The 12,647-nt window shown below is 45.8% G+C and overlaps 1 protein-coding gene across 1 annotated transcript in view; it reads left to right on the forward strand.

The window, feature by feature from the left end:
- Positions 1-6,959, forward strand: part of CDC27 (cell division cycle 27) — a gene marked incomplete at its 5' end in the record, with an annotated part of 10,357 nt that extends 3,398 nt beyond the window's left edge. The window contains 6 exons of the mRNA XM_008950053.1: positions 390-598; positions 1,265-1,382; positions 2,092-2,220; positions 4,066-4,140; positions 4,593-4,773; positions 6,360-6,959. Of these exons, the coding sequence (XP_008948301.1) occupies positions 390-598; positions 1,265-1,382; positions 2,092-2,220; positions 4,066-4,140; positions 4,593-4,773; positions 6,360-6,442 (795 nt within the window). The remainder of the gene's footprint in view (positions 1-389; positions 599-1,264; positions 1,383-2,091; positions 2,221-4,065; positions 4,141-4,592; positions 4,774-6,359) is intronic.
- Between the last annotated feature and the right edge of the window lie 5,688 nt (positions 6,960-12,647).

The following is a 12,647-nucleotide window of genomic DNA, read 5'->3' on the forward strand; positions in this document are numbered from 1 at the left end:
AAACTGGTCCTCTGCAGGGTTCCACGTGGGTCAGTTGGGGGGAGCTGGAGACTGAATGTGCTGTCTCCCCCTTCGTTATTCTTAGATATCTAAGATGTTTTATTTCTAGCCTTTTCAACAGCTTTAGTCATTAATCATCACAGTATCTATTTGGCACCAACTCGTTGGGTGTCCTTAGATTCTCCATTTCTGTATTTCAACTTGTCAGGCTGAATTTAGACCTATCTGCCTCTCAGGAATGAGATTTAACTGTTTTATTATTTCTTTTTTTAATCTAGGAGGCAGTTACTTCCATATCCAGTTCCATAATCATATGTATCTGCTCAGCTCAAACTTGGTGCACTTTTGACAGCCTGGAGTAACTAATTCTGCTGTGCTGTTTTCACCAGGCCTGGTGTGCTGCAGGAAACTGCTTCAGCTTGCAGCGAGAGCATGACATTGCCATCAAGTTCTTCCAGAGAGCCATTCAAGTGGATCCAAACTATGCTTATGCCTACACCCTGTTGGGGCACGAGTTTGTGTTAACAGAAGAACTAGACAAAGCATTGGCTTGTTTTAGAAATGCCATCAGAGTCAACCCTAGACACTATAATGCATGGTGAGTTTTGTTTCATCCCCTTCCTGTTGCACAGAACACAGAACTCCCTGTGAAATACCTTCTGGATCCTGCCACTGCCATCATTTCCCTACCACCCTCCTCTCTAAGAAGAGAGCAAAACAATTTCTGCAAAATTGTGGGCTTCATCTGTTTATTGAACAGCTACTGCCACAAGGAGGGGAAAAAAATGGGGTGTTTTTGGTTTCCACAGATCTTCTTGGCTGTATTGCCCCAGCTGCTTTGTTCTCCTGAGCAGCACTCCTTGTACATCGTGTTGATTGTCTTGCAGTTGGAGAGGGGAGAGCTCTGCCCCTTGATACCTTAGGATACAGTCAGCTTCTCACAGCTTGTTCTGTGGAAAAAATAACATAGAGCAGTGAAAGTTAGATCTGCTGGAGTTAGTCACTTAGTTGTATTTGCTTTTTATCTTGTAGCTGTTTAGCCAATCCTCCTGTGCATCAGGAATCAGTTCTTCAAACTACCCAACTGAGAAGGGAAAAAAAGAAAAGGATAATTTTAGGCATAGCTTTTTCCTACAAGGAGCTATTTCCCACCCTAGATGGGGTTAGTGAGTCTATAGACTCATTTCTGCCAGGTCATATTCACTGACAAAGCCTGGTTTGGTTAGAACACAGCTTTACTTAACAGTTGTTTTTCTGCTTGCAGGTATGGGTTGGGAATGATTTACTACAAACAGGAAAAGTTCAGTCTAGCAGAAATGCATTTCCAGAAAGCACTTGATATCAATCCTCAGAGCTCAGTCTTACTGTGTCACATTGGAGTAGTAAGTAGATTGTGCTTAACTCTATCCCTGTGTTTTAATCTGCTTCTGTGCTTGGTTAGCAGTAGAAAAGTAATTCTGAATATTTTTAGCAAAAAAGCCTATGTTCAGAGTACCTGCTGGAGGATCTTAAGTGCCATATGAATGAATAACCACAAGATTAATGCATCAGGAAATAAACCCTCCTAGCTGTCTCCAAAGTACTTTTAGCCAGCATTGAAATAATACTATCAAGTCATGCTGGAGTCAGCATGATCTGAAAATGAAGACTGCAGATATTAATGTGAACTATGCTGGCTGATGGAGCTGGGAGGCAGTTCTCAGATCTCTGTGATGGTGACTTAAAACTGCTCAATGAGTGTGCTGGCTGGCTACCTGCTGCCATTCACTTGCCTTCTGTGAGGCAACAAAGCTGTGTCAAATGCTGCAGGGAGAGTGGCTGCTTCTTGCTCCTGTAGGGAGCAAGGCATTGAGGTCACTGCTGGCCAAAGGTTAAGTGATTTCTGTAAGCCATTGGGTGGGGAGAATATTTTGAGGTGGAGACAGGGTGAGAAGTTTTCCTCCTGTAAGAAAATTTAAGACTTGGTCAGGAATTGGACAAATATTTATTTAAAGGAACAGTTTATAAGCAAATGTAGTCAAATAGATTTGTCTTTGCCCAGCAGCTGAGCTGTTATTTTCCTTTTAAAATTGTTCTCTCTCTGTGTAATAGGTCCAACATGCACTGAAGAAGTCTGAAAAGGCTTTGGATACTTTAAACAAAGCTATTAACATCGACCCCAAGAACCCACTATGCAAATTCCACAGAGCCTCTGTATTATTTGCAAATGAAAAATACAAGGTAAGGTTTGGACAGGTCGACAACCTGAAGTTATCTTTAAATTGCCATAGCTAGGAACAGAGATGCACTGAAAGCTGGGTGCTTCCAGAGGAACGTGGGGGAGCTCCAGGGCTTGCAGAAAGAGCTTAGGACATTGCCTGTCTTGTAGAGGCTAATGTCAAAGCAAAGGCTTCACAAGTGCCACCTTGGCAAGGGGACAGTGTTCAACTTCTTGATTGTTATAAAATCTGGGGCCAACAGGTGAAGCTTTTTGAAGCATTCAAAAAGTATTTTTATTTTAGTCTGACCTTGGAAAAAGAAGGGAAAAAAAAAAGAGGGGGAAATTGTGGCAACTGTCACCAACATGTGGCTGAATTATCATGAATTTTTACTAAATTACTGAAAAAAGGCTCAGCAAACTGCCCCATAACCAATTACAGCAACAAGAACCAGCTATTTCAAAGGCTGTGTTGGCAAATGAAAAATAAGGAGCTAAGAAATTTTGGTCTGATCCCCTCCTGACCTGTACCCTGCTCAGAATGAGCAGAGATCTTCCTGCAGTCTCTTTGCAGTGACTGTTGTCCTCTGGCCTGTGTTTTTTTGGCCACAGAAGAAATCAGGCAGTCTGGTTTTTGAAACCTTGCTTCAGAAATGTGTGTGCACATGTAAAGAGAAGATTTGGAACCTATTTAAAATTCATAGTTAATCTAATTAAATATAGAATGTGTTTTTACATTACCCCTCATCCTGTCACTACAAGCCCTTGTCAGTAGTCCCTCCCCAGCTTTCCTGCAGGCCTAATTCAGATACTAGAAGGCTGCAATAAGGTGTCCCTGGAGCCTTCTCTTCCCCAGGCTGAACAACCCCAACTCTCTCAGCCTGTCCTCACAGGAGAAGTTCATGTAAACTACATAAAACTTAATGAAATATTTTTGGTTTAGCACCACTACTGGGGGAATTTTGATAGTGTCATAAACTTGGGTAGTGTTAGTGTAAACCTGCATTTATTTACCTTCTGTTCATGTAGCAAGTCCTAACTTGAGATTGTCTTCACATGAGTAAGTTTTAGATGGTTGAATGGAACTTATTATTTCTAACTGCAGACTAAATATTTTTAGGTAGGATTTCTTAATAATACCAAGTTCCTGTCACAAGCAGAATAAATTGTTCTACTGTCAGCAGTTAGTTTAAAAGCAAAGTAGAAGTTTTGCTAAATATTTTGGACTTCAGATGCCCCATATAAACATCAAAGTGCACAGATACACATCTAAAATCAGAACTTTTCAAAGGCACAGGCTTGGGAGCAGTACAGCCAGCACAAGATACATCAATATTCTTACTCTTCAGAAGCTCAATACACCAAAGTGCCCACTGTAAACACACCACCAGCTTGTTTTCTACCCTGTTATGCCTTGATGGGGGCAATAGGGACATTTTATATCAGTCATTGGATGTGTTGTAGGAGACTAAAGCCCAACAATCTTGCTCTTTGGCTCTAATATGGGGCCTCAATCATGAAATGAGAAAAAAATGCAAAAGGAACTTTAGATGCTTCTCATGAGATTGCACTGTTGTTCTTCAGTGCCAAGTCAGAGGGCAGTGATGTTGGAACTGGTTGCAAACTGGCTTGTAGTTTCTAAGCTCCTTTTTCTTCTCTTTCAGTCTGCTTTAGCCCAACAAACTTGCTCTTTTTCTCTAATAATGGGGCCTCAATCATGAAATGAGAGAAAAAAAAAAATGTAAAAGGAGTTTTAGATGCTTCTCATGAGTTTGCACTGTTCTTCAGTGCCAAGTCAGAGGGCAGTGATGTTGGAACTGGTTGCAAACTGGCTTGTAGTTTCTAAGCTCCTTTTTCTTCTCTTTCAGTCTGCTTTACAAGAACTTGAAGAACTGAAACAGATTGTTCCCAAAGAGTCTCTTGTTTACTTTTTAATAGGAAAGGTAGGTAACACCTAACCATGAGCTGAAGTTCTTTGGTTGCCTTCATGTCTAATGAGAAAATGTGATGCCTGCCACTAAGCTGCTTCCATTTGGAGCAGTATTCTAAAAATTCCCAAAGCTTTAAATAAGGCCCAAACATGTACACTGTAAGAGCTTTTACACCAGCCTGCTGCAGAGTTCCAAACTTACATTTCTATCTGGAGATCCACCTCCTTATGTCTTTGAATCTGTCAGCTGCTAGTTTAATTTTTTTTCTGGAATCTGAACTAGAAACACTTGCTCACTCTTTCTACACATTTGCTGTTTCCCTTGGGACTCACAGAATAAATCTTTCCTATCTACACTCTGTTGCTTTTCTTAAAATATCAGTTAACTGTGGCTTGGTCTGTTTTGTGCCCAAGCCTTCAAGTAGCAACTTCATGTAAATGTAGCCTCTTATGCTTTTATTCTAGGTTTATAAGAAACTGGGTCAAACACATTTGGCCCTAATGAATTTCTCATGGGCAATGGACTTAGATCCCAAAGGAGCCAATAACCAGATTAAAGAGGCCATCGATAAGCGTTACCTTCCAGATGATGAGGAGCCAATAACTCAAGAGGAGCAAATCAGTGAATGTTACCCCTATGAATCAGGTTTGTATTTCCAACCCTTTGTCATTCAAGGAGGAATTTCTGCCTAGGTGGTAGAATCCCAGGTTTAGTATGTGAAACGTGCTGCTCAGCCTCCCTGCTAGGCCAGAAAACTCCAGAGGCTCTTACTCTGGAAGAATTCATTCATACTTCCTGCAGCAAGCATGAAACAAAGGGTTGTGAGATGCCTTCAGGCTCTGTAGATGGGAGTAGGACAGAGATAAGGACTACTGTGATTTCATAGAAATCATGGTTGGTTGATGGTGTCCTAGGAGAGAGAGATTTTCCTTTGCAGAGCCACAAATCTTCCCTCATAGAAGCATCAAATCCTTTCAAGGTAACTGAATCGCAGAATCATAGAATGCTACTGAATTTTTTCCATAGAAACTTTGTCAAAGATTAAACAAACTGGATGTTGCCTAAAAATATTTGGTCTGCTAAATGTAAAATATAACTTCTGAGCAAAGTCATGGAAGCAGTTTCATTTGAATCAAGAGAAAATCACTCCCATTATACTCCTTGGGAATAACCCTCAAAAATGAATGGTCTGGGTTTCTCTCCTCTCTGGCTTTTTACTATGAGCTTAAATTTCATGAAGCATGGGGAGTCATAATGGACTTCTTTAATGCAGACTGGAATAGTGATAGAAATTAAATACTAAAGCTAAGCTATTCTTTTCCTCTGAATTAAAAATACAGCAGGTTTTGGATTCTTATTAATAGCTGTATGCTAAGTCTACAACTGAAAAAAAATTGTCATGTGTTCCTAGTGTAGATCACACTGGTTTTTATTGATGCTGTGTACACTGAGCTCTTTAACACTGGAAACTCCTCCTGCACTGCACTTCCTGAAGTATCCAGAGCTTTCCTCTCCCTGCTGTTGCAGTTGGGCAGGCTTTGGAACACTGGCTCACTGCGGGCTCAGCAGGTTTCTGGCCAGAAGATGGAGACAGAGTCCTGGAACTGCTGAGTGAGACCTGAGCAGTAAGGAAAAGCCTGAAAGCCTTGCCTAAAAAACAAACTACACACAAAAAAACAACCCAATCAGAACCCCCCAAAAATAAAATTTAAAAAAAAAAAAACACACAACAATTTATTCTGCTTCTGGTTATTGGGCAGGAGCAGACTGAAGTTGCATTCTTGTGTGTGAGGAGCAACCATCATGAGATATTTACCTTCATTCCAGCTGTAACAAGTACAGAAGTTTAAATGTTTATTTAGTATGAGCATTTCAGGCAGACAGTGTGTTTGGAAGGAGTGGGGAGGTTAAATTGCTCTGAAGGTGATTTTTGGAACCCTCCACACCAATCCCTGTGGAACTAAGTGTCACAGACTTCAGATTTTTAACAGCAGATGGCTGAGGCAGCATGTTCTGCTCACATGGACTCTGTGCTAATTCCTTTCTAAATGTATTTATTTAGGCTTCGGTAGGCTGGTGGGAGACAGTGTATAAGAAGGGAAAAGCCTAAATGGCTCCAAAGCATTGAGGGGAAGCCCAAACTCATTGCTACTGTGCTTTTGATGTGCTGGAGGTGATGGTGGGAGCATCTTTGCAGTGTTTAACTGCTTGGTGTTTCTTTTTCTTCCCAGTTGGCACAGACGAATCCCAAGAGAGCAGCATGACGGATGCAGACGACACACAGCTCCATGCAGTTGAAAGTGATGAATTTTAACATCCAGAAGCCAGTATCTGAGCTCGAGTGTGTGACTGGTACTGTTGTGTTCCCCCCCTTCCTTCGCATCCTGGGTCTTCACATCACTGAGCCAGCACTGCCATTGTTCTCACTGACTCGCCGCTCGGACTGGGCCGTACGCTGGGTTCATGGCAGGGCAATATTCAGCTGCTACTGAGTCTGACTCTTGGCTCCTACACATCTATGGAAGTGACTGAGGAGGAAATGCTATTTTTTGGACTCCCCTTCGCTGGAAAAAAATATCATGGAAGAAAGACTTGTGGTTTGCTGTAACAAAGCTGGTAGATGTGGGGATAGTACTAATGAAGCAGTGTCTTGTACTTTTTTTCCAGAAACGTGTCTTAGTTGGGTTCTTTCTTGGTAAGCAGAGTGCTGAACCTCATTTCCAAGTTCAAGGACAGCGTTGACAAGTGCAGGCTGTTAAAGAGACTTTTGCATATTGTAGTGTAACTTAAATGCCAGGGAATGTAAATGACCTTAAAAGCTGCAGTGTCTCCAGTGAACACACACAGTGCTCGTGCTCGGGACTGGGAGTGGCGAGTGGAAGCGTAGCAGGAGAAGCACTTTGCAGAATCAAAGCTTTCATGAAGTGCTTTTGTGTTCTAACCAAGAATTAATTTATTCACCTGGTTTCTGAAAGGTCAGTGTTTACTTTGGACTTCTAAAGGAAGAAGTCGGCACCACCTTGTGTCATTTTTCATATATCCTGTGACTTGTTCTTCCCCTGTCGAGAATAAAAATGAATAAAGGGCAAAATCAAGAGAAATGTAGATACAACTAATGTGAAAACATTTAAACCCTTAGCAGGGGGTGGCTGCACGTTTCTGAGCAGGTAGCCTGGGAAGACCGTGGAAGCCTTAATACAATCAGAACCTTAGTGAACAAATGAAAACTGTCTAAGATTAGTGTCATTTTTAAAACTGTTTTATAAAGTGTGGTCCAAGCAGGATGCAAAAATGTGCAATTATCTGTCTTTCTCCTTTTTTCTTTTTTTTTTTAAGCTGTTCTTTAAGATTCTCACTCTAGGAACACTTCCCTCTTCTTCAGAGGCTGCTTCTGGGAAAAGAAACCTGCACGTTAATGAGTCCAAAATGCTCCTTTTCTGTAGCATTCTGCAGCAACAACTGGTGCCCTTAATGCAGTGATGACAAAGTGTATGATCTAAGCAGTTTTAAAGAGCAATTTATGCATCATAATAAATTGGGAATGATACAAATTTCATAGCAACATATTTGTTGTGATCAGTCTTAATATTTTTTTTTAATGTATTGGGGTTTAGGGGACTTTTAGTTAGCTTTAGAGCTTCACTTTTGTTTCAGTTTTGTCCTTGTCTTATAGTAGGTGCATCCTCTGTCACAGCTCTTCTCTCATCACCAGCCACACAGACATCACCTTTCTCATTTCTTCAAATATTGAGCAAGAATAAAATTCTGATTATTTTAAAAAATTCTTCTTAGGTGGGAGGCTAAGCAGTGGCAAGGAGGATTAAACTCCCCTAATAGTGCTAAAAGGGATTTCTAAGGTTGGGGGAATGATATGATAGTATATTAAAGGAGCTTTGTACCTCTGCCCAGCTCCTGTCTGGCAGGTTGATGAGCTGACTGGCAAATCATGATGTGTTGGAGTGTATGGGTTCTTGCACTGCTTTTTGGGGCAACAGCTATTGTGGGGCCATTCCCTTCCCTGCTGGCTCCTCCCTGAGGACACAGGTTCCAGATTTCCCAAGGGCTGATCTGCATCCATGACAGAGCAAACATTTCCTAAGCAAAAAACATATTTCCAAAGCAAAAAAATAAATAAATAAATATGGGTTTGACTCTCAAACCTTCTCCATGGCAAAAGCTGTTTAAATAGGGAACAGAGCTCTAGGACAGCAGGTGGCTTTTTTTCCCTAAAAGCTGTGGACAATTGTAGTGAAATTTTCAACACCCTGGAAAGAGTTTTTAATTCAGCTGGGATGTTAAGAGGATATTCAAGCTGCATGGAAGGTTTAAGACTTAAAGCTTTCCCTTGGACATCATATCTTAAAGTGATCTCTTTTTTTCCCCAAGAATCCCAAGTCCCAGTGGGACCACGCTGCTGTTTTACCTTCTGACTAGGCACAGAGTTACTAATTAATCAATGAGATGTTGCTCTCTGAAGAGGGGAGGGGGAAGGAGGGCAAGCACAGGCACTCTGGCAGCTGGGGTAGAGCAAACTGTGTTCACTGAAAAGAATTAGGGAACCATCGTTTTCTTACAACGGAACTATGGAAAACTGCAAAGTGTGGGTGTGGTGTGTACTATTTGCATTGAAACAATGGAATTTGTCTTTTTCCTTTTTTTTTTTTTTTTGCTTTTCCTGACTTTTTATTTCAAAAATTGTACAGTCTTAGGAGAAAAAAAAAACAAAAGGTCTTTTCTGTTAATATATTTGCGATTCATTAAAGGATGTGGAAAATCCAAATAAATTACTTTTAAAAGCAGGTTTCTCCCCATGTCCTTCAGGTCAGCACTGGGACTCACCCTTCAGGAGGTGGGTGAGAGGTTTCAGGACAGGCCCTGAGGCTGTTCCCTGTCCCTGGTGTCACCTGTGAAGGGGTGGCAGGTCCCTGGGCTGGGGTGTCACACCCAGGTGAGGTTCCTGAAGGTGTTTCTGTTCATCATCAGCTCACATCCTGCAGCTCTGGAGGAGAGCCAGTCAGCTCCCAGGGATGGAGGCGATTTTTATTATTATTTTTATTCTGCCTTCCCTAGCAGCTCATTATGTGGCTGCAGCCTGTTGTGGGCTCAGCAGAGGAGCGGGTAGAGACCCCGAGGTACCTTCAGACCCGGAGAAGCTTGGCAGGAAAAGGCTGAGACTCGTGGCTGATGGAATTCAGAATGAAACCTTTTAGTGCTCATTTTTCCCGCTCTATTAACCTAATCCAGGCATTCTTTCGAGAGCCACGTTTGGCTCTAGAAGTGACACTGACACCTTCCCTGCACCTCGTTACCTTTCTGCCTGCCGTGTTCCTTTCAATCCCGGACTCGCGGCGGCGTGGGGAGACCCCGCCCTGCTCCACGCCCCTTGCTCTTCCTGTGTCTCGGTGGCCGTTTGTGGGCTCAGCCGCGGGTGCTTTGGGCTCAGACGCTTCCTAGCGGTGGAGCGGAGCTGTGGTAACGCCGGGCTGAGCTCTGGACATCTCCAGAGAAAGGCAAAGCGTTAATGGAACGCGACTCGTACGCCGCGATGCTCCATCGGCATCTGAATCGCAGCGAACAGGGCGAGCTGCTGGCTCCTGGGGAGCACCCACAGCTTCTCACATCACACTTCCTTCTGTTCTTCGTCAGTAACTTTGCTGCTGCCCCGTCTCCAGTTGCAGTTGGTGGCTTTATTTGAGAGGGAGCTGGCCCAGGAGCAGGCACTGGTTCATTTATTTCAGAGAAGAAGAGCAGGGTTTAGGGCAGGAAGCCCTGTACTCCTGATCCTCCGTGTTTAAAATTATATTAACCCTGAGAACAAGGCTTCCTCTGCTGCTTTTGCCTGCCTGCTTTTCAAATCTGTGGTCACAGAGCACTGGATTTCCCACTTAGCTGGGTGCAGCTGCTTTATAAACCCTGGGAGATGTTCCTTGTTTGAAACCCCACAGCGGTGGGCAGCTGGGGAAGCAGAGACAGGAGGGGACACGCTCCCTTCCCTGGGGACCAGACCCAGGCAGCAAACACCTCTCCAGCCTCTGCGTCCTCACATCCAGGCAGGGTCACGGAGCAAAGCTCCAGACTGGGAACACTGGACCCAGAACAGCCTGTGGAGGTGGAAACGGGACAGATGGGGGTGAAGGAGGGTGAGGAGCTGCTCAGATGTGAGACTGCCCAGGACCTGGGGAGCAGGCGCCGTGGGGTGGCGTGTGTGGGACCTGCGCTGGGTGACTGTCCCCTCTCCAGTGCTGACTGTCTTGTACACCCAGGACTGGGCCAATCTGGGCCTTTTCTGGGTTTCTGAGCTCTTCAGCAGGGCCACCAAGCCCTGTGCCTCTGCAGCCTCACAGCACGGGTGAACAGGGACACCGATGGCTTCTGTCCACCGGTGCCCACACGCCTCGTCCAGGGGCTGGCTGTGTTTCTGGCCCACCTCTCGAGGATTGGGGTCCTGCCACCCCTCTCGTGTGATGCTCCCACCCATTCTCATCTGAGACCTGCTCTCCTGGCCCAGGCTGTTTTATTCAGCCTTAAAGGATGGGAAGGATTTCCAATATCCTAACAGTGCCAGCAACACCTCCCAGATCAGGAGAATAAGCCACTTTCAAAGGGCAGTTCCACAAAAAACACCCCAGAAAACCACACCCAGAAAGGACCCACAAGTTCCTTGCTGACAGCCTTTACATTCAGACATTTAATCAGTTAAAAATCCTGTTCCAAAATCCAGCAGTTCACATCCAGGTACGTATGGAACAACAGGAATTCTTTGTTGCCAGGACATTTGGAAAGTGAGCTTGAGGAGACAAGAGGATTATTTTGCTGCTTTCTGCCTCTTTTGGTTTCTCCTGTGTCTTAGAAGATTTTAAAAAGGCATTTTCTGGCCTCAGACCCCTTGTGCTGGGCGAGTGGCACATCCCCACTCCTGCACCCACTTCCAGGCGCTTCGTTAAGGCAACTTGCTGCATCCCTGGCAGTCCCCTGCAGAACACAGCCATGCTCTGGGCTTTCCTGGATAACCAGGAAAAACAGCCCGGCTGCAAACACCATCTGAAAGCCACGACCCCTGAGGAAGGAGAGGCAGATGGATGGTGTCTGTGTGGGAGATGCTGGATGTGGCTGTGCAGCGTAGAGTGTCCAGGAACTTTGACTTAACTACAGAGGAGTTTGGCTGCTACATTGAGTAGGGCCAGAAGTTCCCTTCACGCCAGAAGTAGTGGAGAAACATTCATTTTGGTCCTGAAACCAAGAACACCTGCTGAAGAGGCAGAGGCTGCCTGTGTCTCACAAGGTGTGCGTGGCAATCTGTGACAGAGGGGGCAGCTCCTGCCTCCCCACGGGCCCACATGAAGCCTCTGCCTGCAGTGGTGTCTCTCCTCCATCCGCAGGGGCTGGTGGATGGACCTACCTGCACTTCAGGGAGCTGCAGGGACAAAGACACAGGGCTAAAACCCAGCACAGCTCAGCTTGCCCAAAGAGCCAGAAAGGGGAATGTCCTCCCAGAACTCACCTTTGCTCAGATGCTGGGGATATTCCGATGGTGTGGAACATCCCAGGGGTTCCTGGGGCAGAGGACCAGGATCTTGTCTGTGATGTTGATGTACTTGGAGCACCTCAAACATCCTCTCCACAGCTTCGCTCTCCTGAAGGGAAACAGTGAGTCCTGTCACACAGAGGGACCGTCAGCAAAAAGAGAAGGAGCTTGTCGTGCTGTCAGCCTGGGGGACGTGGAGTTGGCCCTTCTGTTTGAATTAAATTCAGCCTGGCTCTGGGATAAAAGCTAAAACACGCCAAAACCAGCAATGTCAGAAGGAGCTGAGCTGTTGGGTCTCCCTGTGTGGGCAGGCGGGAGAAGCCCCTGGAAGGGTTTTCCTTGTCTGGGAGAAGGTGACACTGAGGATAACCCTGAATCCAGCGTCGTCTGGCTCATGAGGGACCCCGAGGGGGATATCCCTGGGTGCTGTGGGTTGGCTGGTGCTCTGGGTGGGGGGACACGGGGCAGTGCTGCTGGCCCCCCTGCACCCCCACTGTCACCCACGGGATGGGAGCCTGGTGTCACCTATGGGACACGAGCTTGGTGTGACTCGTGGGACAGGAGCCATGTCACCTGTGGGACATGGACGCAGTGTCACTGGAGGGTGTGGGCCTGGTGTCACCTGTGGGACAGGGCCCAGTGTCACCCTGTGGGATGGGACCTTGCTGTCACCCGTGGGAAGGGGTGGGAGCCTGGTGTCACCTACAGGAAACAAGCCTTGGGGCACTGGTGGAACAGGAATCTGTGTCACCTGTGGGACATGGGCCCGGTGTCACCTGTGGGACACAGGCCTAGTGTCATCTGTGGGATGCGGGCCTGGCGTCATCTGTGGGACATGGGCCTGGTGGCACTGGTGGGATACGGGCCCGGTGTCACCTGTGGGACGTGGGCCTGGTAGCACCGGTGGGACAGGGGCCCGGTATGGCCCGTGGGACACGGTGGCGGCGTCCCCGGCGGGGCAGGGGCCCGGCGTCACCCGCGGCTCACGAGTGGC

Source organism: Merops nubicus, unplaced genomic scaffold (genome assembly GCF_000691845.1).
Source record: "Merops nubicus isolate BGI_N331 unplaced genomic scaffold, ASM69184v1 scaffold28131, whole genome shotgun sequence".
NCBI classification, from domain to species: domain Eukaryota; kingdom Metazoa; phylum Chordata; class Aves; order Coraciiformes; family Meropidae; genus Merops; species Merops nubicus.